The sequence below is a fragment of the Diorhabda sublineata genome, chromosome 11, assembly GCF_026230105.1.
Source record: "Diorhabda sublineata isolate icDioSubl1.1 chromosome 11, icDioSubl1.1, whole genome shotgun sequence".
Classification (NCBI taxonomy): Eukaryota; Metazoa; Arthropoda; class Insecta; order Coleoptera; family Chrysomelidae; genus Diorhabda; species Diorhabda sublineata.
In genome coordinates this window covers 2,853,348-2,874,938 of record NC_079484.1, presented here as the reverse complement: position 1 = coordinate 2,874,938, position 21,591 = coordinate 2,853,348, and the positions used below count along the sequence as shown (strand labels likewise).

The window sequence follows — 21,591 nt, the reverse complement described above, 5'->3', positions numbered from 1 at the left end:
CAGATTTAGTTTGAAAATCGACAGGTTTTCAGTTACTTCTTTCAACTTCTTATTTTTAGACCTTGTTATATATTATTGTTGCTAAATCATCTTGATTTGAGGTCTCTTTGTTGAAAATATTTTGATAGATACCGAAAAAAGTCGAAACGTCAATATTAATCTTATTCTCACTCACTAATTTGGCATCAATGCAATTGAAGTTCTAAACGCCGCCATATTGCGCGCGAATCATAAATATGTTATGATGTAGTTATAAATAACTTTCTTCATAAAGCATGACAATATTTTACTTTCATCGTAACAAATTATATAAATAATATTTTACATGTATTATAATTAGTACCCACTGTTAATTATTTGTCGAAATTAAGTGAAGTACTTATGTGTTTGTTACATTATGTTAAAGTGCTCTTTGTACGTTTGATTTCGGTCGCGTTTTCTTGTTTTCAATATCTAAATATGGCGCCGTATTAGTCGTGAGTGTCTTTACATCATTATTATAGAGACAATCCCTTGATAACTTGACTTATTAATTTTAATTATCACATTCTTTTGATTCATATGCTACATATGTAAAGTAAAACGGGTTAACCTATTAAGTACAATCCTGTGAAATAATAATATATGGAATTATCTTTCTTCAATTATTAAGAATGTGTTTCATAACATACTGTATAAAATAACATTACGTAAAAAATACGTTTGTTTTATTTATTAAATGGTATATAAGCAACGACAATAATATTATTGATACCAACAAATTGAGAAGTACCTCACGTATACTCATTAGAATGAAAAACAAGAGATATCTGCGCAACGTAGGTAAAATCCAGTTGTGGGATAGAAAATGCTCTTGGCGTCCAAACCAGTAACTTAGCCATCATCACTGAAGTTCTGTCTACATCACAAACCAGTGCACGTAGAAATTTTACCATCATACATACCATCTCACCGTGGGTGTGTTAATTTAAGAATTCAAAATTACTTTTAGTGACTAAACGGATAAGTGAATACTACATACCGGTGTTTAGTTACAGTATTTTTTTTCTATCGCTCAGGTAAGTGTGCTACTTTTACTAGTTGGTTTCTTAATACTTCAGAATTGTTTTTGTAAATAAATTAATTTGGTAACGGTGCTTTTACCGTGCCACTTTTGATTTATGGTAGTAATTCAATCTTATATTTAATTTTATTGAATACTTTCGTGAAATTTTATTTAAATTTAAATAGCAAAATTACAATATGATATTTAAAAAAATAAGTATCGTAGAAATTTACAGGTTATAGGGCATTCAATTGAAGCTTTTAGTCTTCAAAGTTTAATTGAATTATTTTTGAGTCATTCTTGAACCGCACCTTTGTTCAAAAGGCAAATTGACAATAATTAAATTAGGAAAACTGTAATTTTAGAATGTTTTATAAAGAATGTTAATTTTTATAACTTCTCACCTTTTTATGTAGTTAAATTCATAATTTTTAAGTATATAGTAAAGATTTAATACCAATAATTTCAAAATGTTTACATTTACGCTACATCGTCTATACTGAAATATATTTGTGGACTATACAATACATATACAGGGTCATGCAGTATACAATTGATGCAAGTCATAGACTACGAGATTTTAACAACCGTATGGAAACAAAGAAAATATAAAACAATGAGGTTATGTTGTATTAAAATGAAAATAATTGTCATTCGTTTTAGTTATAGTTTGTTCAAAGTTAGTTGAGAAAACTCCATGTACGAGACCGTTATTTCTAGTAATTTCACGCAATACAATTACCGAAAAGAATAAAATTTTTGTCAATCCTGCAAATCGATATTTAGCTATTATATACACTTTTCTTAATGACAAATAGCTTTTGCAATTGTATGTGTCAGCACATAATTCATTTTTGATGATATTCATGTGTAATAAAAACGTGTGTTTGTTAATTTATTTTTTGTAATGGTTATTCAATTATAATTATGGCATATTAGAGACCTTTTGAAGAATTCCACAACGACGTGCGAAAATTTGAGAATTATAATTTTCAAGTAAAAAATCAAATATTAATTTTGACTATTTTTGTTATATGTAATAATAATTACCAGAAGTAAAATTTTGAAAGAAAAGACTCGAATTAATGAACAGCACCAATTTGACAACGTTTTACAAAATTGCAAACTTATGAATCTAACTGTCAGCTGTCATTAATATATCTTCAACTGGAACAAATGTTATTAATCATAGAGTTAATATTAAAGATGAGGAGAATGAGTTTTTGAAGCTTATTGCTAATAGGGATAGCATACCACACTCTATTATGATTGGATCGCCATGACTCGAAGTGATAGAAACGGCAAAGGAATCAGAAGCGAGTAGAAAGAGATAGAGAGTGGTGAATCTATGCTCTTTTTCTCTTTCCCAATAATACAATTCGACTTATATGTCGCTATCTCTATCCTTAATATGAACTCTATGGTATTAATAAATATGAAAATTGAATTGATTATAGAATTCCATGTTAATTGTTGGTATTTAGTTTAGAAATGAATTGATGACGTGTTTTAATTTTTATATCGTATGCACTTTATCGGATGCAAAAACATTTAGAGAAAAACCAAGGTTGATACATTATTGTTAATATTGTTTTACCTCATACCAATTACAAAAATTATTATTATTATACTTGACGATAGCTTTTTTTGTAGCGTTTTACCGCAAAGGTCGAAAAATACAAAAGGTGTGACCGAATTTAAACACTAATTTTGAATGTAGAATTTCTAGGGAACTTTTTTCATTAAACTCATGTAGTAACTAAGATAGGATGTACCGAGACACGTTCTGTCGTATATTTCAACCACGGACAAGCATCTAGTTTCGGATGAATTGGTTTATTTCAATTTTTGTTACAATTACATAACATTTTGTGTTTTTTCTAAGCTCCCTGTAACTATTTCCGTTGATATTTTTTGTACTATACAAAATCTATTTCGACCATGTCATGAATTGAGGTTAGGTTAAAAACTTAAGGGTAGTCCTGACGATTAAGCGTCGTTTCGTAGGATACGGCATCAAGGAACTGGAATGTAAACTAATTTGAAACGAAAATCGAGTCCTTCTTGATATAAATGAATCAGTCGGATTTAGAAATAATCTTTTATTAATTGAAATCGAAGTGAGTCATTAGTTCATTATAAACAATCACGTATTCGTCATTTCCTTATTATTTATTTCGAGAAATTATTGTCCATGTGTAATGGATACAATGAGTAATCATCAAGGATTGTTACAAGTATATATTATTATTAAAAAATTGTTGTATCATATGAAATATTTTTTCACTAACTACTGTGTCATACTGTATATTTCCTCAGGTACATGTAGTACGTTTAGAAATATTTGTTTTTACACCTAAATACATTACGTAACGCATATTTATAACGTTAAAATAATAATTATTCATTCTTATATACGTGTAAATCATTTAAAATGACTCAATAAGCGCAAAAAGTTTATGTAAATACCTTTCTATAAACACTGTCATACTAAATGGGTGATAAATTAAAGAACCACATTATTTAATTTATCTAAAATAATGTACAGTCAAATATTAAAATATATTTTTATACATAATTTGTGCTTCTTAAACATTGATATAATAATATGAAATCTAACTTACATCCGAAATAACCTTTCTAAAATAAAACATCTTCTTTTCCGAAATTAGAAATGCCTGATCTGCCAGGGCTATTCGCTATGATTTGATTAGATTGTTTAAGACTTTACAATAAGATAGGTTAGGATTTATAAATGTCTAAATATAAAAATGGAACCGACTAAGTAATTGTAAACTCACCAGGTACATTTCCTGAAAGTATTATTCAACAATCAAGAATGCAGAAGTGAGTTCGATGTTTTCACTGATTGAAAATTGAAAAATGTGATACCGCACAATTTTAGAGCTGTTTTAAGTTACATTTATCAAATAATTACGCGTTCTCATCACTGTACTATTACTAAATAATATCTACATTCATATCATAACTATAACAGAACAAACGCCATTTGTTCTCTAACCGAATAATATTGTAAAATATTTTTAAGCTTTGAAACTATATATTCGCGTGTGTTGTGTGTGATAAAATTTTATCTGATTTCACCTGGTAAAACCGATGTTGCCAGTTCTCAATATATATTATTTTATTTATTACAAAACATTTGAAATTTATTATAAATAGATGTATACAAATCTATACATTTTATTTGATTTCATGGATTCAAAGAAATTCTGTTTATCGCTGATTATAAATTGAGTATTCGAGTTAAAACTAAAGAATTTTTTAGTTTCACGGTCTTTGACGGTGATTGTCGTCGATTGTTACAATGTTACGGTTTTCGCCTAGACAAACAATAGTTTGTGTTATTTAAGCATAATTGTATTTGATTCGATTTTCGATGTTTTGTTTCTGAACACATAAATTTGTTAAGGATTTTAAACTGTTACAATAAACTGAAATTGAGTGCATTACTGTATAAAAGCTAGAACATAATGTTTCCAATAGTTATCTAACATTGAGTGATGTAATATACGATATTTAGAAAATTCGAAGATTGAACACCATTTACAATAAAATCAATAAAGGTTGAATTTAAAGTTCAAATTGAACCATATTTATTTGTTATTAGAACATAAATTCTATGCCACGTGATTTTAACTAACGGCAACACGGTAACAGTAACCTATTTTTAGTATATTTCCAACTATTTAAATATAAAATGTAAAGAATACTATTAAAACACGTACTAACGTGACTTATATTACCCTAGAATTGGTAAAGATACTAACCCTGTTAGAATTCTTTCGTATTAACTGATCCTTATCGCGTTTAATTTATAAAATTTGAGGTTATGTAAAAAAAAAATGAAACGTAAATTGTTGATTTCAAAATTTTCTATAATTTTTACCTGCCATATTTTTTTAAAAATTTCGTTTCACTATTTCACTTAAAATCTTTCCTCAACCCCACCAACTCTATTCCAATCTAAAATTACCAACGATACAAAATGTATAATAAATAATAAGCATAAAATTGGATTTCAATACAGAATTTTATTAATACATTATAACATTACATTAAATACATATTGTTTATAAAAACCTGCATATTCAATAATAGAATTTGTCAGCTATAAACTTGAATTTTAGATAAAATAAGATAAAAAGCAGTTTTTTTCATAATAAATTTCATTTTTTTATTTAAAACAGCAAATAACATTACGTATAATTATGCTAGAAAATAAAAAACGTTTTCTTAGTACAACAACAATAAATACCTATAAAAAACTTTATTTGATAAATATGTTTGTAAAAATGAGGTTAATTACATATAAAATTCAGTAACATCCAGGTACATTCTAAATTAGAAACTATCAACAAAACTTGTCCATTTTTTTTGTTTATTTAAGTTACTGCTTATTAGTTTAATTTATATTCTTATTAAATATAAGTTTAATTGCCACATATAAACGGCATTTTTAATAAATTAATTATCAGTTAGAAAACTCGAAAATATACTAAAAATGGAATCGCCACTGTAACCACATGCTCAGAACGTGATAGCCACCTGCGACAAAGATATCTGATTGGTCAATCAGTAATAAAATATGGAGTTTGAGAGCATCATTTCGTTTAAGCGCGAGATGACTACGCCGCTATTTTCTGTTAAAAAGTATTATTTTCGTATTATATCGTGATATATAATAGTTTAGTGGCTTGTACTAAAGTTTTAACATTGTTTTGTGTCAAAATAGTTTAGTTTTAAGATGTTTAATTGTGTAATGTAACGAATGTGTCGGGATGGTTTGTCTCCTGCCAGATTAAGAGCTAGAAATTTACTTTCGAATAGGAAATAGTGGAACCGTGCATAATAAATAATGAAACCGATATCTTATGTGATGATGAGAGTAGAAGTGAAATTTTGTAGCATGCATATTATAGAGGTATTTATATTTATTTCTTGCCTTTTTTCCATCATAAGTTCGTACACCACAAAATTTTGATATCTCTGGTATGTACATATTACAAACATTAAGATATTTTATCAAAAAGTGTGAAATACGTCACTTCTAGGAGTCAATATTATTTTTAATTAAAAAAAATACGAAAATTATTTAGTGACGTAGTTTGGGTTAAACATGGCGGCCGCTCTCATGTGACCCTACTGTCTATCAAGCCACTGTAGCTTTCTACGCCATCTAATGGCAACTAAAACATTCAAAATTTCTAAATATTATTGAACCAAGAGCTTTTACGTGACTGATTTTTTTTAATTTAATTTAATTACTAAAAAGTAATAGCAGTTTGCTTAAAAAAATCACTTGCCTCGCGTGTTTGTTTGGATTTGGGGACTATAGATTTTTATCGGTTAATGCCACGTAAAGCTGTTTTCTAAATTTTGGTTTAGTCATCACATTTAGCTTCTGTAATGAGCAACTTAAAAATAAAAAGCTTAGAGAACAACACAGTTTTTAGCTGCCAACAGCTAAAATATGTTATTCATAATCACGTAACCAAAAGACAAGGTGGACAACAATTCAAAAATCGGTTTAATGCAAGTAGTGAACCTTTGGTATGTCAGAACCCAGCAGAAAATTGGACCAGAAGAAAAAGAACAAATAAAAAGGGGGACCAAGTATTAGAAGACCTGTTAAATCGTAAAAATGTGCAAGTCTCGATTAGGGGTAGTTTTTGCAATGTTAAAAATGAGTAGCTGCAAAAAGTACACACAGCACATTGAAGTAAAAAGGTGTATTTACTACCCTAAAGAAGAGGGTATATAGACATGTCTACCAAACTTCTGGAAGTAGAAAGGAGAGCGAATTACAATGACTACTCCTCATCGGATGAGATTTAGAGTACATAGAACTCGAAGGAAGAGACAAGTTTGGATATGTGCCTATAATAGACAAATTTTTAACTGAACGTGGACTAAATTTTGTTGATATCTTGTTTGAAAAAAAAAACAATTTAAACGTATCTTTAAATATCTAAATGAACACTTTATTAATCGTATAAACAAATATTTTTCCATTTCCGCCATTACTTGTACTTCTCTCTTAACCTAAGGGCGCTCCATTTACCATTTTTTCTGCACAATAATGTGGAAACTGTACCGCGGAAAGCAGTATATCAGCAAATCCCTAGAACACATCAAAAGTAAAATACAAATTTATTCAATTTAGAGTTCTATCCGTTTGATTTAGTACTCACCGATAACGGCGGTATGCATACGCTGAGAGGATGAACTAAAATGTAAATGCCTGCGCAAAATCCTGCTATCCAAAACGAAATGAATATTAAAATCAACAGCCAGATGATTGAGTATATCACATTACCCATCTAAAAATGATATAAATGTATAGAGCAAATGCAAAGAGCAAAAAAATGGTTTTGGCAATATGTTTTGTGGTAAAATGCAATTTGTGGGCAAAAGAGCACCGAACCCGGTTTTAACGTCAACGGGATACAGTTATCTTAAAGGATATAGAGGAAATATTAGATCTGGGTGGTCGATACACTAAGTATAGTTACATAAATTCCAGGAGAATAATACCACAAATATTTATCAAAAAAAAGTCAAGTTCTTGGTATTTGTGATGGTTTGGAACTGTTTATCTTCATATTTTTAATGATGGAAGCGTCAATGTCCCGAATTACAAGAGTAGTTTACAGAAGAAATTAATGCCTTCCATTAATGAAATTTAACTGTCAAATTGGTGCAATCTGTCGTATAACGAACGAGTATTCTGTACTTTATATCTTTATTAGAAAATCTAAATGATTTTGTACAAATTTTTTTATATCTCTTGCCAATTACAAAATTAACGGTTAGTTCGAGTGATAGCGGTACCTATCATAAGCCTTGCGAATTTTCTGAGCGTGTAGAATCGGCCTTAGCGTTTATTAAACCACTTAAAAATACTGAAAATATTAAAAAGAAAAAAATCGTTTTTGCAATGTAATCAATTTGTAATAAAAATCCGCTTGCCCGACGTGTTTAATTGGTTAAATATTTGAGATTAAATTTTTTTACGAGGACTCTATATATACAGTACCTACCTGTAGATATTAATTACTAATTATATATACATATGACGAATATTATATCCGGTAATACTATATGCATATTAAGTATTATAATGTTTGAAAAATTGTCGGTTCCATAAATACAAGCATAATACGATTTTTACAAAAGAAGAAGACATAACTGTCACTTGTCAATGAATAGGTAGCTTGTCATTTTACGTTTGAAAAATATGATTGTAGTTATTTTAAACTAAATGATTATTTTAATGAATTAATTCTAGATTAAAAAAAATACCCCTTTATAAGAACATCTTAAAATTCTATTTTTGTTAATTACTCCATATATTTCCCTCTTACAAAGTTGAATACACTTAGATTATACTTATTAAGACCGCGTCCATTAAACAAGGTGAATATGAAATGTCACCCATCAGGCTTGTTGACAAGGTTTCACCCACTCAACTCGTGACTGTTCCTGTGAAGCTCATTCGATAAACGAATCGACCAATAGCAGTTTCGTTTTCGGTACACGTGAGACGTCGATCTTTATGTAGAATCATTTTTCAAAATAAAGTTTTATGTTTATTTAAAAATCGTAAAAACATATGTACGTAAAAAGGAATTCATAGTTGTCCAAAAAGTTTCATTTGTTGGTTTTTTTATTTATTTTAGTAGAATTTGTGATTTTTCGTGATGCATGGTTTTTATTTCTTATTATTATAAAAATTGAGGCACGTGTTAGAGCCATGTATAATTTGAGATGTTGCCAGACATTCCATGAATTTCAATTCCATTTTTTTAGTTAGTAAGAAACTTACTTCTATATAAGGACGACTTAATTTTTGATAACAATAATCACCTATGCTATGAATTTACCATTAATGATATTTTGATAAAAAACCCAAATTTTTTTACGCTTGATAAAGTAAAAGTAAAATTAACTATTGACATTCACCTACATCGTATAATATTATTAAATATATCATTTATTTTAAAGAAAAATAAATGAAATTACAGTTATTCGGTTAAAAACCATTAAAATGTTTTCTAAGATTTCTTGAAAAGTAGGTCATTAACCTAGTAACTAGTTTTGAAACACAATTAACGTTAAATTCGTGAAAAGAAAAGTTTAAGCGAAAAATTCACGTAAAACTATAAACTTACCTTGAAATTAAAATTGAATAACTGCAATGAAAACAAAAATCGAGTTACAAAAAAAAACGTTCTTAATGTTTGCACATGCGTTTCTTGTCACAGTAATACTGGAAATTATGGGTGTAACCAATGATGAGAAACCGGTCTACCTACTACAATCTATTCCGTTGGTAGTGTGGAATTTTATTTTTATGTTTACGTTCCGTCAAATAGTTTTAATTGTTTATAACCAATGATGCACTTTGAATCGATAATTGCGATCGATACGATCCGAATTAATTCAGTGATAATATCACGAATTATCATATGATCAAAATGATAATAACGTTGAAATGAACGTAAAGTTTTATCACACTGATAAGATATATTGAGTAAATTTATCTTTTTGGATACACACAGTGGTGTAGACAAATAAATTTCGAATAAAATTTAACGACCACAACTTTCTGATATTTCATTTCGATTTTAAAGAGTACATCCACTAGATAAAGTTGTGCATTCTAGAAATCCTGCTAATCTTCATGAATTACCACGTATTCTAATAGTTGGTCACTCTTCTTTTTTGTTGTTCTTCTTCTAAGTGTCAGACTTTACTTCAACTGTTTTCTCGACTTTGGATGACTTTCTTAGATTTCCCATGTCTAGTTCATCAGCTTTCTAGCTCAAAAAAGTATATTTCACAATAATTTTGGGCAAATATGTGACCATACAATTTATTATGATTGATACTATTAACCAAAACTTAAATTTCGACATAACCTCATTGTTTCACATTTCCTCAATATCGCTACGATTTAAAAATGTGGCAACGTTGTCCAACCGGGTTTTATGACGTGTATTATTTATTCTTATGATGTGAATTACATTTTTCGTTCTAGAAAAGCTTTAAAAAAACTAAAATAATAAAATCAAAAATAGAATTTTTACGATGAATGAATCAAGTTATTTCAGCGATTGAATTAACATACGAGGATGGTCCCAAAAGTACCACCGCCACGTTGTTTAGTATTTTTTTGGCAGCCATTAATAATGAACGTTTGTAAACATGGAAAAAATTGTTAATCGTTTTGTGATAGAATACTTTTATTTGAAAGGAACTAATATGAAAGCTAAACTGTATAAAATTCGTAATTGCTGAATTACCTTGACATAAAACCGTTCTTAGAGAAAAAAAAAACATGAAAATTGTCGCGCCACTGATTCTAATTTAGAGGCATGACTGATTTTTAATATATTGGGAGCTGTACACACAATATGATCTAATAATTCAAAGAATTAGTCGTTTCTCCTATAAATCATACTTAAAAAAATTTAGTGTTCAAATATTGCTAATCTTATGATATCGAATGTCGCTATAATTTACAACTATACAGGATGGCTCAAACTAAAATCCAATCGCGTAGATAATATTTTAGATATCGCTGTGGTTGTATCCAACTCGATTGTAAAAACATTTAAACTTTCCAAATCGCAATATCACTCAACCAATGTGGTTAGTCATCATAAATATTTAGTAAAAAAAAGTAGAAAATAAGAAAAAGTTTATTGAACTACTTCTGTGGGGGCCCTCTTCTAAAAAAAAGTTGGCGTTAACCCCAACAAAGTAATTTCTGCCTCTGGCCCTTCTTATCAGCGTCTGAGAGTCTGTACCGGTCCACTGGCGAATATTTTTCAGCCTGTCATCTGCCAGGACCACGTTTTTTCCTCGATTTTCCCTTCGAACAGAAATTGCAAAAGTCATTTTTATATATGTGTCCCAGATACGAGGTTTTTATTAATTTTATAAGTTCCCCGTCGGTGCCGGTGTGTGCTCGATGCTTATTTTTATATCTGGGTCTATATCTTTCGTTATTTACCACCCAAAATATTTAAATATTTAAATGGTTGGATGTTTTGGGGACAATCATGATTTTGTTCTTTTTGATGTTGATGTTAAGGCCATAATCTTCACATTTCTGGTGGTCTGTCTTCAAGTTTCTCATCGATTCCTCGATCTCCTGACAGATTTCCGTCATCCAGTTTTCTTTTGCGTTTTTCCTTCCTTATTTGTCGATTTATTTTCTTATATATCGTTTATTGAAGATTAGAACGATTTAGATACGCAAAAAACATCTTACGTCAGTTTAGAATCACCCTGTATAACAGAAATTTCGAAGGAAATATATTTAGAGCACGTACTAATTACATGATCTCTTTAAATATTTATAGACGGTGTGTAATTCGAAACTGCCATCTAATTTGATTAGTTATCAGTTAAATTTTTCAAAAACAGTAAAAAAGTTTTAAATATTTATTATATAAATCACCGAATTTAGTTATTACTAATATTTTAACAAATTAACAGCCAATACAGATATCCAAACTTGATGTTAAGCAGGTTTACACTTAAAGGCGACGATAATTAAATTTGCAGATTTATTTTCGTTTAATTTAAATCGCCGACGATTTAATACTGTTAGAAAATAGAAAAAAAAAAATTGCATGCGTCCGGAATGCTGTCGGAAAAGATTAAAACGTTTTATGATAAAGTTAAGCGATCCAAAACAACCCTTTCCACAGAGGCGCATCATCATCAATTGCTTATTTATTATTATAAACTCTAACCTCGTTAAGTTATCGTTACTATAAATTGTCCGTGTTTAGTATTTCTGTCAGTTTCATAGATTCGACCCCATTAAGGTATCGTCTTCAATTATGTGATTATAATGAACCAAAAATTTATCTAAGCAAGTTGGTGAATTGAGTTATTTAATTATAACACGTTCTCGTCGAGTAGACGCGTTTTCAGAATGAACAGCCGTTACAAGATCACGCGTTTTTTTTTTGTTACGACGTATCTGCATACAAACAACAACAATTTCCGTACTCGCCGCTATGAAATCGTTCAGGTATGGAAGACGTACTAGAAATTCTTAAAAACGGGCTCTGTTGCCGACGCGCCGCTTTCCGGACGATGGCGCTGGCACATATCGTTCGTAAAAACTAAATATAGTTATAGATACTATTAACATTACATATTAAACTATGAAATTTTGATTTTTTTTTTATCTTAGTATCGACAAATTTGTTTGATTAACCTTATTTTGTTTTACAGTATGATTCAGTTGAAGATATTAACATGTCTTCTGTTGCCGATAGTATTTGGACAAGAAAACTACAGTCCTCAAAATAACTACAATAACCCCCCGAATAACTACAATAACCCCCCAAATAACTACAATAACCCCCCGAATAACTACAATAACCCCCCGAATAACTACAATAACCCCCCAAATAACTACAATAACCCCCAAAACAATTTCAACAAACCATCTGATAATTATAATCCCGAAATTAGCGGCAATCAGAACACGAACAATTTCAACAGAAACAGCTACAACATACAACAAGCCGATCAAGGAGATTGTTGTGAAGATTATTGTTATGTTGAAGATCATGAACCTTATCTTAATTTTGGTACGAAAACAGCCTACGAGAGTTTGAACCGAAGAACTAATAGTGATCAACACATTATACCAGGTAAATAAATACTTTACATCATCCGATGTATTAAAAAAATTGTTTTCGTTGTCGGGTAAATACAAGAAACCGAGGAAAAGTCACTTAAATATCATGCCGAAAAGAATAAATATGAACTAGCTGACAGATACTGATAAATAGAGGAAATAAACCGTTTGTAGGGCCTAAATTCTTTTGTGGTATCACTAGAAAAGGAGGTAGATAAGAATTACCGAAGAAAATCTATTATGAAACTAAGTAAAAACGAATATTAACAGGTATTTCTTCTCGATTTAACAGAAAATGCAACGTACACCTACAGAAATCCCACATCCCGATTTCTGAAAGGAAATACTAGATGTAAATACTCCAGTAGGGACACAAATGGCATAATATCAAATGATCTTGAAATATTTGCATCCAACCATACGCATTTAATAAAAAACGAATGCGTTCCTAGTTCCTAGCGTCGTGATCCATTCGAAAATACCAAAGGCCGATCAGACGCTTTGGTTTGAACCTTTTGGCGTCATTAGGAAAGTTGACGGCGTCCGTGTGAGTGCTGGGAGTTCACAAATGACTTGTGTCTCCTCCACGCACCACCAAAAGTAAAGGCAGAACGCCCATCTATCTATCCATCTCCCCAAACTTGCAAATAGACGGTTGAGAGACATACTAACAATTGAATACAACAAGAATCGACTCTGCACCCATTGGTGACTTTGCCTTTGTTGTCTGAGTGACCTGAACGAGGCGAATGTTGCATCCATTTTCCTCCGCGATCAAGCTATTCATCCTGAAACCATTCGTGTTCCTTGTGGCTCTATTATTTAATATTGTGGACTTGGAGCAGTTTTCTATTATTGATGTGTGCCTCCAAGTCCTTATTATTAACTTATTATTGACGCTATTGGGTCACTGCCCGTCAAAATGATAGAACAATCACTCGCGGCCTGGTTCAGCCATGTAGCTCTGTATATAAAGGTAGAAGACCGATTAGGTCCTCAAGGATCCGTATGCACGACCCTGTGAGGACGTATATTGTAAATAATTTTGATTAACCAGTTATAAATGTAACAGAATGTAAACCGGTGAAATTCTGGAGCATCAATAGACACGGGACAACGTTACCGGACGCTGATACAATCAGGATGATGCGAAACATCAACAGGCTTCACGAAGACATTATAAGAAATCATGAACAAAGAAGAACGTATCCCGATAAAGGCAGATTATGTCCAAGCGATTACGATTTATTCAAACGGTAAATATTTTTTGCTATTTAACTATTTGCTATCCTTATTTTCGTGATTTTTTTTGTATTTCGCCTTACCACGTGTCTACCAAAGCTCCGCAGTGGATTTGCTGATTCTATTCTGGCGAGCGAGTCCGCTAAATGGTTGCCTTTGTTGCCCGAGTGACCGGACACCCAAAGGAGCTGAATTTTACAGCCATGACTCATCAGGTTCTTGTAGGACTGTGTTTTGCCTTGACACAGTTCCAGAAGAAACAACTACAAATTGTACTATAACTTTTGTCGAACGATGTATGGAAAAAGAGTTTTTCACTCGCCAGATTTAGTCTCACGCGATTTCTGGTTCTACTTGAAAATTCCCTTTAAAAGAACACGTTTTGTTACTACCTAATACTGTAAACTAATTTACAAAACACCCTATATACATATCGTGGAATTCTTTATTATTTGAGGTACATTGAAGAAAATCATTTGTCACTTTTCCCCAATTGGCATTTATACGAAAGAAGTTGGAAAATTATACCTCAACCTTTACAATTAATTTATAAGGACGATTCAAATATCAAGGGTTCGTTCCAACAAAGTTTCTAACTGAATAAATTCAATTTCTTAACCTAAATGTTTTTCTTGGTTTTCCATTTTATTTATAGAGGTAAAAATAAAGAGCACGTAATTGTTTGCTAGGATCTCTAAAGGTTTAAAATGTCTTGTTTGATTTATTCTTAATCATCAATTATAACCCATTTAATAATTTATTGAATCATTTGTTCTGATAATCTAATAAACTCTTAGACCCATTACGTTCCCAGCGAAAGGAAAGTGGCAATTATTAGGACTAACTCGAAGTAGCACGATCTCAATATGGTCATGACCAACATTTTGATTCCCATATGGCGTCTGTGGGCAAACAAAATTCTGATCCCATATGAAAGGGATTGAATTGATAATTTTGATTGATGGTACAAACAATATTTTACTGCTTCAATACTCTCAAATGAGTTGTGTATGAAAAAAAATTGGAATTAATAACTTTTTTTATAAATCCATTAATATTCACTCTGCATTTCGAAAAGTATTTTATATCAAAATACGATAAACTCAAAAATAAAGACTAAAACATCCACAATCTTGTTGCGTATCTAGGAATTGTTTGCCCACAAACGCCATATTAGATCACGTGGTTTGGATAGCTTAATAATCAACTTATAGGTTATGTTTATCTTTGGGATTCCCAATGGCGGCTGTGGGCAACGAGTTTTCTATATTTTTTCAAGTTTCACGCTTTCAAATAAAATAAATATGGGAAATAGCCATTTTGAAGATTTATTTAAATGCATCGATATCTTTAAATGTTCACTCTGCATTTCGAAAAGTATTTTATATCAACATTGAGTCGATTGACCCAAAAATAAACACACAAACGTCCACTACCTTGATATATACCTTGAAATTGTTTGCCCACAACCTCCATATTAGATCACATGGCGTGGGTAGTCTAATGATCAACATATAGGTTATGTTCTTCATATGGATCCTAATTGCGACTGTGGGCAAGAATGTTTTATATTTTCAATACTGTCAAATGAAATAAACACGGGAAATGACGGCTCTGATTTTTTTAAATGCCCCAATGTCTTTAAATATTCACTCTGCATTTCGAAAACTATTTAGTATCAAAATAAAATCGATTAACTGGAAAATAATCACAAAAACGTCCACAATCTTTACACACATCTTGGAATAGTTTGCCCACAAACGCCATATTAGATCACGTAGTTTGGATAGCTTAATAATCAACTTATGGGTTATGTTTATCTTTGGGATTCCCAATGGCGGCTGTGGGCAACGAGTTTTCTATATTTTTTCAAGTTTCACGCTTTCAAATAAAATAAATATGGGAAATAGCCATTTTGAAGATTTATTTAAATGCATCGATATCTTTAAATGTTCACTCTGCATTTCGAAAAGTATTTTATATCAACATTGAGTCGATTGACCCAAAAATAAACACACAAACGTTCACTACCTTGATATTTACCTTGAAATTGTTTGCCCACAACCTCCATATTAGATCACATGGCGTGGGTAGTCTAATGATCAACTTATAGGTTATGTTCTTCATATGGATCCTAATTGCGACGTGGGCAAGAATGTTTTATATTTTCAATACTGTTAAATGAAATAAACACGGGAAATGACGGCTCTGATTTTTTTAAATGTCTCAATGTCTTTAAATATTTCTTTCTTATTTCTTTAACTCTGCATTTCGAAAAGTATTTTATATCAACATTGAATCGATTGACCCAAAAATAAACACACAAACGTCCACTACCTTGATATATACCTTGAAATTGTTTGCCCACAACCTCCATATTAGATCACATGGCGTGGGTAGTCTAATGATCAACTTATAGGTTATGTTCTTCATATGGATCCTAATTGCGACTGTGGGCAAGAATGTTTTATATTTTCAATACTGTCAAATGAAATAAACACGGGAAATGACGGCTCTGATTTTTTTAAATGTCTCAATGTCTTTAAATATTTCTTTCTTATTTCTTTAACTCTGCATTTCGAAAAGTATTTTATATCAACATTGAATCGATTGACCCAAAAATAAACACACAAACGTCCACTACCTTGATATATACCTTGAAATTGTTTGCCCACAACCTCCATATTAGATCACATGGCGTGGGTAGTCTAATGATCAACTTATAGGTTATGTTCTTCATATGGATCCTAATTGCGACGTGGGCAAGAATGTTTTATATTTTCAATACTGTTAAATGAAATAAACACGGGAAATGACGGCTCTGATTTTTTTAAATGTCTCAATGTCTTTAAATATTTCTTTCTTATTTCTTTAACTCTGCATTTCGAAAAGTATTTTATATCAACATTGAATCGATTGACCCAAAAATAAACACACAAACGTCCACTACCTTGATATATACCTTGAAATTGTTTGCCCACAACCTCCATATTAGATCACATGGCGTGGGTAGTCTAATGATCAACTTATAGGTTATGTTCTTCATATGGATCCTAATTGCGACTGTGGGCAAGAATGTTTTATATTTTCAATACTGTCAAATGAAATAAACACGGGAAATGACGGCTCTGATTTTTTTAAATGTCCCAATGTCTTTAAATATTCACTCTGCATTTCGAAAACTATTTAGTATCAAAATAAAATCGATTAACTGGAAAATAATCACAAAAACGTCCACAATCTTTACACACATCTTGGAATAGTTTGCCCACAAACGCCATATCAGATCACGTAGTTTGGAGCTTAATAATCAACTTATGGGCTATGTTCATCATCAGGAACCCTAATAGCATTGTTTACATTTAGTTTTTATATAGTTTTCTATGGGAAAAGTTTTTGATCGTTTAATTTCATTCAACATTTTTAGTTGGAGATTTAACGAAAGTATCAGTGAAAGAAACGCCAATACCTTGGCGAGACAAGGCGTGGAAGATTTGCGCATGTTGGCTAGAAGATATAAAGGAAAATATCCCGAACTATTACAAAACTACGACGAAAGATCTTATACTGTAAGTAACTTGACATGACTAGAATTTCATAATTTAATTTTTGTGTTTTTCAGTTCGAGTATTCTCCGGAAAATCACGACAGTTTCCAAGGTTACATTGACGGGCTGTTTGAACAAGACGCGTATAGAGTACATGCAAATATTATAAACGGCGATAGATTAACTAAAGTAAGTATAACAGATAAAAAAATCTCTTCAATTTTCTATTCATGCCACAGCTTATGTTTCATATTTCACGTAATTTGGAACGAAATAAAATCTGGACAACCGGTATATTTCATTATATTGTTCAATATAATATCTAGGATTGTTTTTTTTTTAATGTGTGTGGTTCAAATGCGGCTCGAAGGACCAGAAAGTGAAACTAATTGAATCGTGAATAAAAAATTTTAATTTTCTGCTTACAGCCTACTCAAAATTGTCCCAAATGGCAAGAATTGGAAAATAATCAATTCGCAAGTATGTCGGAAGTTATGAGATTCAAGGAAACGCCATATTATAAAAAAATGGTAGTAGACGTTTTCCGAAGATTGGGATATAGATTTTCACCCAACGCTTCTGTTATCGAAGAAATATACGATTTATGTAGATATGAGAAAGCCTGGTACGTTCAATTACATTCTATTTTCATTTATACCCACATTTTTTTTTTATTTCACACAGCGTGTCCAGGAATCAATAAAAATTTTTATTTTGATTGTTTTCCCTGTGTAACTCGAGTACATAAAACAAAGTACCAAAAAAACAATAAAGTATACCCCCTATTTCTGAGACGAATCGTTTTTATTTTTTGTTTTGGACTCTTATTTACTAAATAAACAAAGAAAAAAATAAAAAAAAAAACAAAAAGATACTAAACAACAACAAAAAACAAAAAGATACTAAACAACAACAAAAAACAAAACAAAATATATCACCCATACCTGAAAAGAACCATTTTTCTTTATTGTATAAGACTTTCATTTCTTTTCCTTTTCTTTCTGAGAAGATTTGTTTCTCTTCTTTGTATCTTATTCTTATTTCCTTTTTCTAAGTAAACAAAGAAACAAAAAAAATATAAAAACAAATATATTAAAAAAAATACAAATAACAAAACTAAATACATCCCAAATATCTGAGAAGAACCGTTTTTCTTTTTTGTACCGTACTCTCATTATACAAAAAACAAAATACATTCCCAATATGTGAGAAGAATAGTTTCTCTTTTTTGTATCCAATTCTTATTTCCTTTCCCAAAGGAACAAAAAAAGTAAAAAAGCAAAGAGATACCAAAAACCAACTCAAAAAAGACAAAATACACACAAAAACAATTAAAAAACATACATCCCCAATATCTATCATACATCCTTTTTTGTATCATCACACTACCATCATCACATTATTTGTATCTCCCTGGATCAGTAGCTCTACTATGTAAGTACTTAGTCCACCTTTCAATTATTTTCTTTTCTTCATCTAATCTTTCTTTATTCCTACTTTACAAATTTTTTTTAAGATAATATCGTCTTCCGCTAGTATCCCATATTTCTGATAGGTTTTCCACTTCCTGTATTATGCTATTTATATTTTTGACAATAACTTCCTTATTCAAGACCATTTTCATCACAAAATTTATTTTTTACAGGAATCCCCAGCCAAAAGCACCTTGGTGTATAGCTTTCAATAAAAATCAACTCAAATTGTTGGAGTACGCCGAAGATTTAAAATCTTACTACAAATCAGGTTACGGAAACAGAATGTCGGAAAGAATAGGATGCAGTCCTTTAAAGGATTTATATGAAAAATTCAATCGGTTCGTTAATGGTAAGCTTGTTCAAATAAGACCACATACACAGTTACGTGTTCCTATTGAAAGCATATGGCAACAAAGCAGTCATTTGAGTCAATGTTTATTTGAACAATTATCTAATGTTTGGAATAATTTTTAGGTAATTCAGATGGAACTAAAGCCTCATTCATATTCAGCGATACGAATACGTTCCAATCAACTCTTGCAGCACTAGGAATTGCTAAGGATTATATGTCTTTAAAAGCTGACAACTACTATGAACAATCGAAGAGAAATTGGAAATCATCAGTGATCAGTCCTTTCGCGGCTAACTTAGTAGCAACATTATACGAGTAAGGGCCAATTTTACAACTTAGGGTAAAACTAGAGATTAAACTATGGTTTCAACCCTACAGGTCACAACTAAACAGACATTTTTCTGTCAATTGTCACTAATATAACTAATCGTGTTCCTATATTTCTTTTGAAGTTGAATTGTTTAAGAAAGTTTTATACACAAAAAGAACAAAAAAATCTTGCATCATCATAATCGACGAGATCATCAAATATAACATGTAAATGTTCAATCACCTTACCAAAACCCTTTATAATATTGTAAAAATGTGAACAATTTGAAAAAGTTAGGTTCGGATCATCCGTTTCATGTTAAACTCAAGTTTTAACCAACCTCAGACCGCCGGTAGCGTGTAAACCGTAGTTTGTCGGTAAACGCCATATATAAAAGGTGAAATAGTCGATATCTGTAGTTTAAACTGACGTTCAAGGTTTAACTTGCAAAATTTGGCTTTAGAACAATTCATTTTCTTTTCTCGGCGCGTCGACAATGTTGATAATTTCTTCATCATCGTCGTCGAGTTAATCAAATATTCAATCATTCCATCGAAACCTTTAATAATATTGTAAAAATGTAAACAATTAGAAAAAGTTAGATTCGGATCATTCGTTTTATGTTAAACTGAAGTTTAAACGCCATCTATAAAACGGAAAAAGAAACGATCTGTGGATCAAACCGACGTTTGAGGTTTAAACTTCACTTGTAAAAATTCAAGTTCAAGCTTATTTGTTGTTATACCTAGAACTGATCTAAATTATTGTTTACAGATGCAATCGTGATGAGAAATATAGAGTGATGTTTTTCTTGAACGAAAATCCTGTGGAATTCCCCGATTGTTCGGTTGGTCTGTGTAATTGGTCGGTGGTTCAACGAAAGTATCAAAGAATCGTAGAAAATTGCAACATCGAGAATTTCTGCGGCGGTAGAGGAGCGGCTGTTAAAAATTACGTGTCACTGGTGGCGGTTCTGTTAACGATTTTTGTTTTCAAGTTCTAATCGGTGCTTTTAGGTAGAATTTTATTAATATAAAAGTTGAAAGTATTCTTTCAGTATATATTTGTTGTTTTAGATTTTTTTTGTAGTACAAAAATAGAACTTTTAAGTTTTAAGACAAATATTGAAACCAAATGCCATCTGTAATTGTATCTGTTTTTGTTGAATACTGATGTAGTTGTATATTTTTGATTTTTACAAATGACTTGATAATAAATATTTTTAGAATTGGAAGTGTTTCATTTTTTAGTAGAAAAAATTATTGGGATAGGTAATCATGATATATGACAAAAATTTAGTTGTCTATTACAATCACTATATAAATACGTATGAAAAGACCTTTTTGATCAAATTTAAATTGGAATAGTCAATTTTTGTCCAAACTAAACTCAATAAAGTGAAATTTCATCCAAACTTAAATTGGAAAATAAAATTTTTGACCTTATTGAAATTAGAAAGCTGCTTTTGAAAAAATTGAACTAAAATGACCATTTTTTGATCTGAATAAATTAGGAAACGCTATTTTTGCATGAAATTGAACGAAGAAAAACCAATTTTTCTCCATAGTTAATCTATAAAAACATTTTTTTTTTTCAAATCAAAAATCCGAAAGATCATTTTTAGACAAAAACTGAAAAAAGCTAAAAAACTTGAAAAACCCAATTTTTGAACAAATAAAAGTGAGTAAAGACATTTTTTAATCGAAATAAACTAATAAAGCCATTTTTGCAGAATATTGAACCAAGAAAATCCAATTTTTCTTCTAAATAAACTTTTAATGAAATAAAAATATCCGAAAGACTATCTGAATCAAACTTGAACAAATTGTTTTTTGTCCAATTAAATTTAGAAAAGCTATTTTAGATCAAATTAAACTAAGAAAACTCATTTTTTATTAAATTAAGATGAAAAAAAGCCATTGATTGGC

The 21,591-nt window shown here is 30.6% G+C and overlaps 1 protein-coding gene across 2 annotated transcripts; it reads left to right on the top strand.

The window, feature by feature from the left end:
* Window positions 1–248: 248 nt before the first annotated feature.
* On the top strand, window positions 249–20,897 carry LOC130450280 (multiple inositol polyphosphate phosphatase 1-like). Of its 2 annotated transcripts, none has more exons than XM_056788602.1 (9): window positions 249–1,058; window positions 12,326–12,750; window positions 13,810–13,993; window positions 17,407–17,548; window positions 17,602–17,715; window positions 17,955–18,151; window positions 19,172–19,350; window positions 19,476–19,668; window positions 20,438–20,897. In XM_056788602.1, the coding sequence occupies exons 2-9, from the start codon at window positions 12,327–12,329 to the stop codon at window positions 20,664–20,666; spliced, it is 1,662 nt and encodes a 553-aa protein (XP_056644580.1). In that variant the 5' UTR covers window positions 249–1,058; window position 12,326; the 3' UTR covers window positions 20,667–20,897. The 2 variants fall into 2 exon arrangements, with proteins under 2 accessions (XP_056644580.1, XP_056644579.1); XM_056788601.1 differs by lacking the exon at window positions 249–1,058 and adding an exon at window positions 5,167–5,990.
* Window positions 20,898–21,591: the final 694 nt, after the last annotated feature.

Bases quoted from the DNA above. Each gene is read 5' to 3' on its own strand.
- LOC130450280 (XM_056788602.1), top strand. From the start codon at position 12,327: ATGATTCAGTTGAAGATATTAACATGTCTTCTGTTGCCGATAGTATTT. The intron at 18,152-19,171 runs GTACGTTCAATT...TATTTTTTACAG, and splicing joins TGTAGATATGAGAAAGCCTG to GAATCCCCAGCCAAAAGCAC. The intron at 19,669-20,437 runs GTAAGGGCCAAT...TATTGTTTACAG, and splicing joins TTAGTAGCAACATTATACGA to ATGCAATCGTGATGAGAAAT.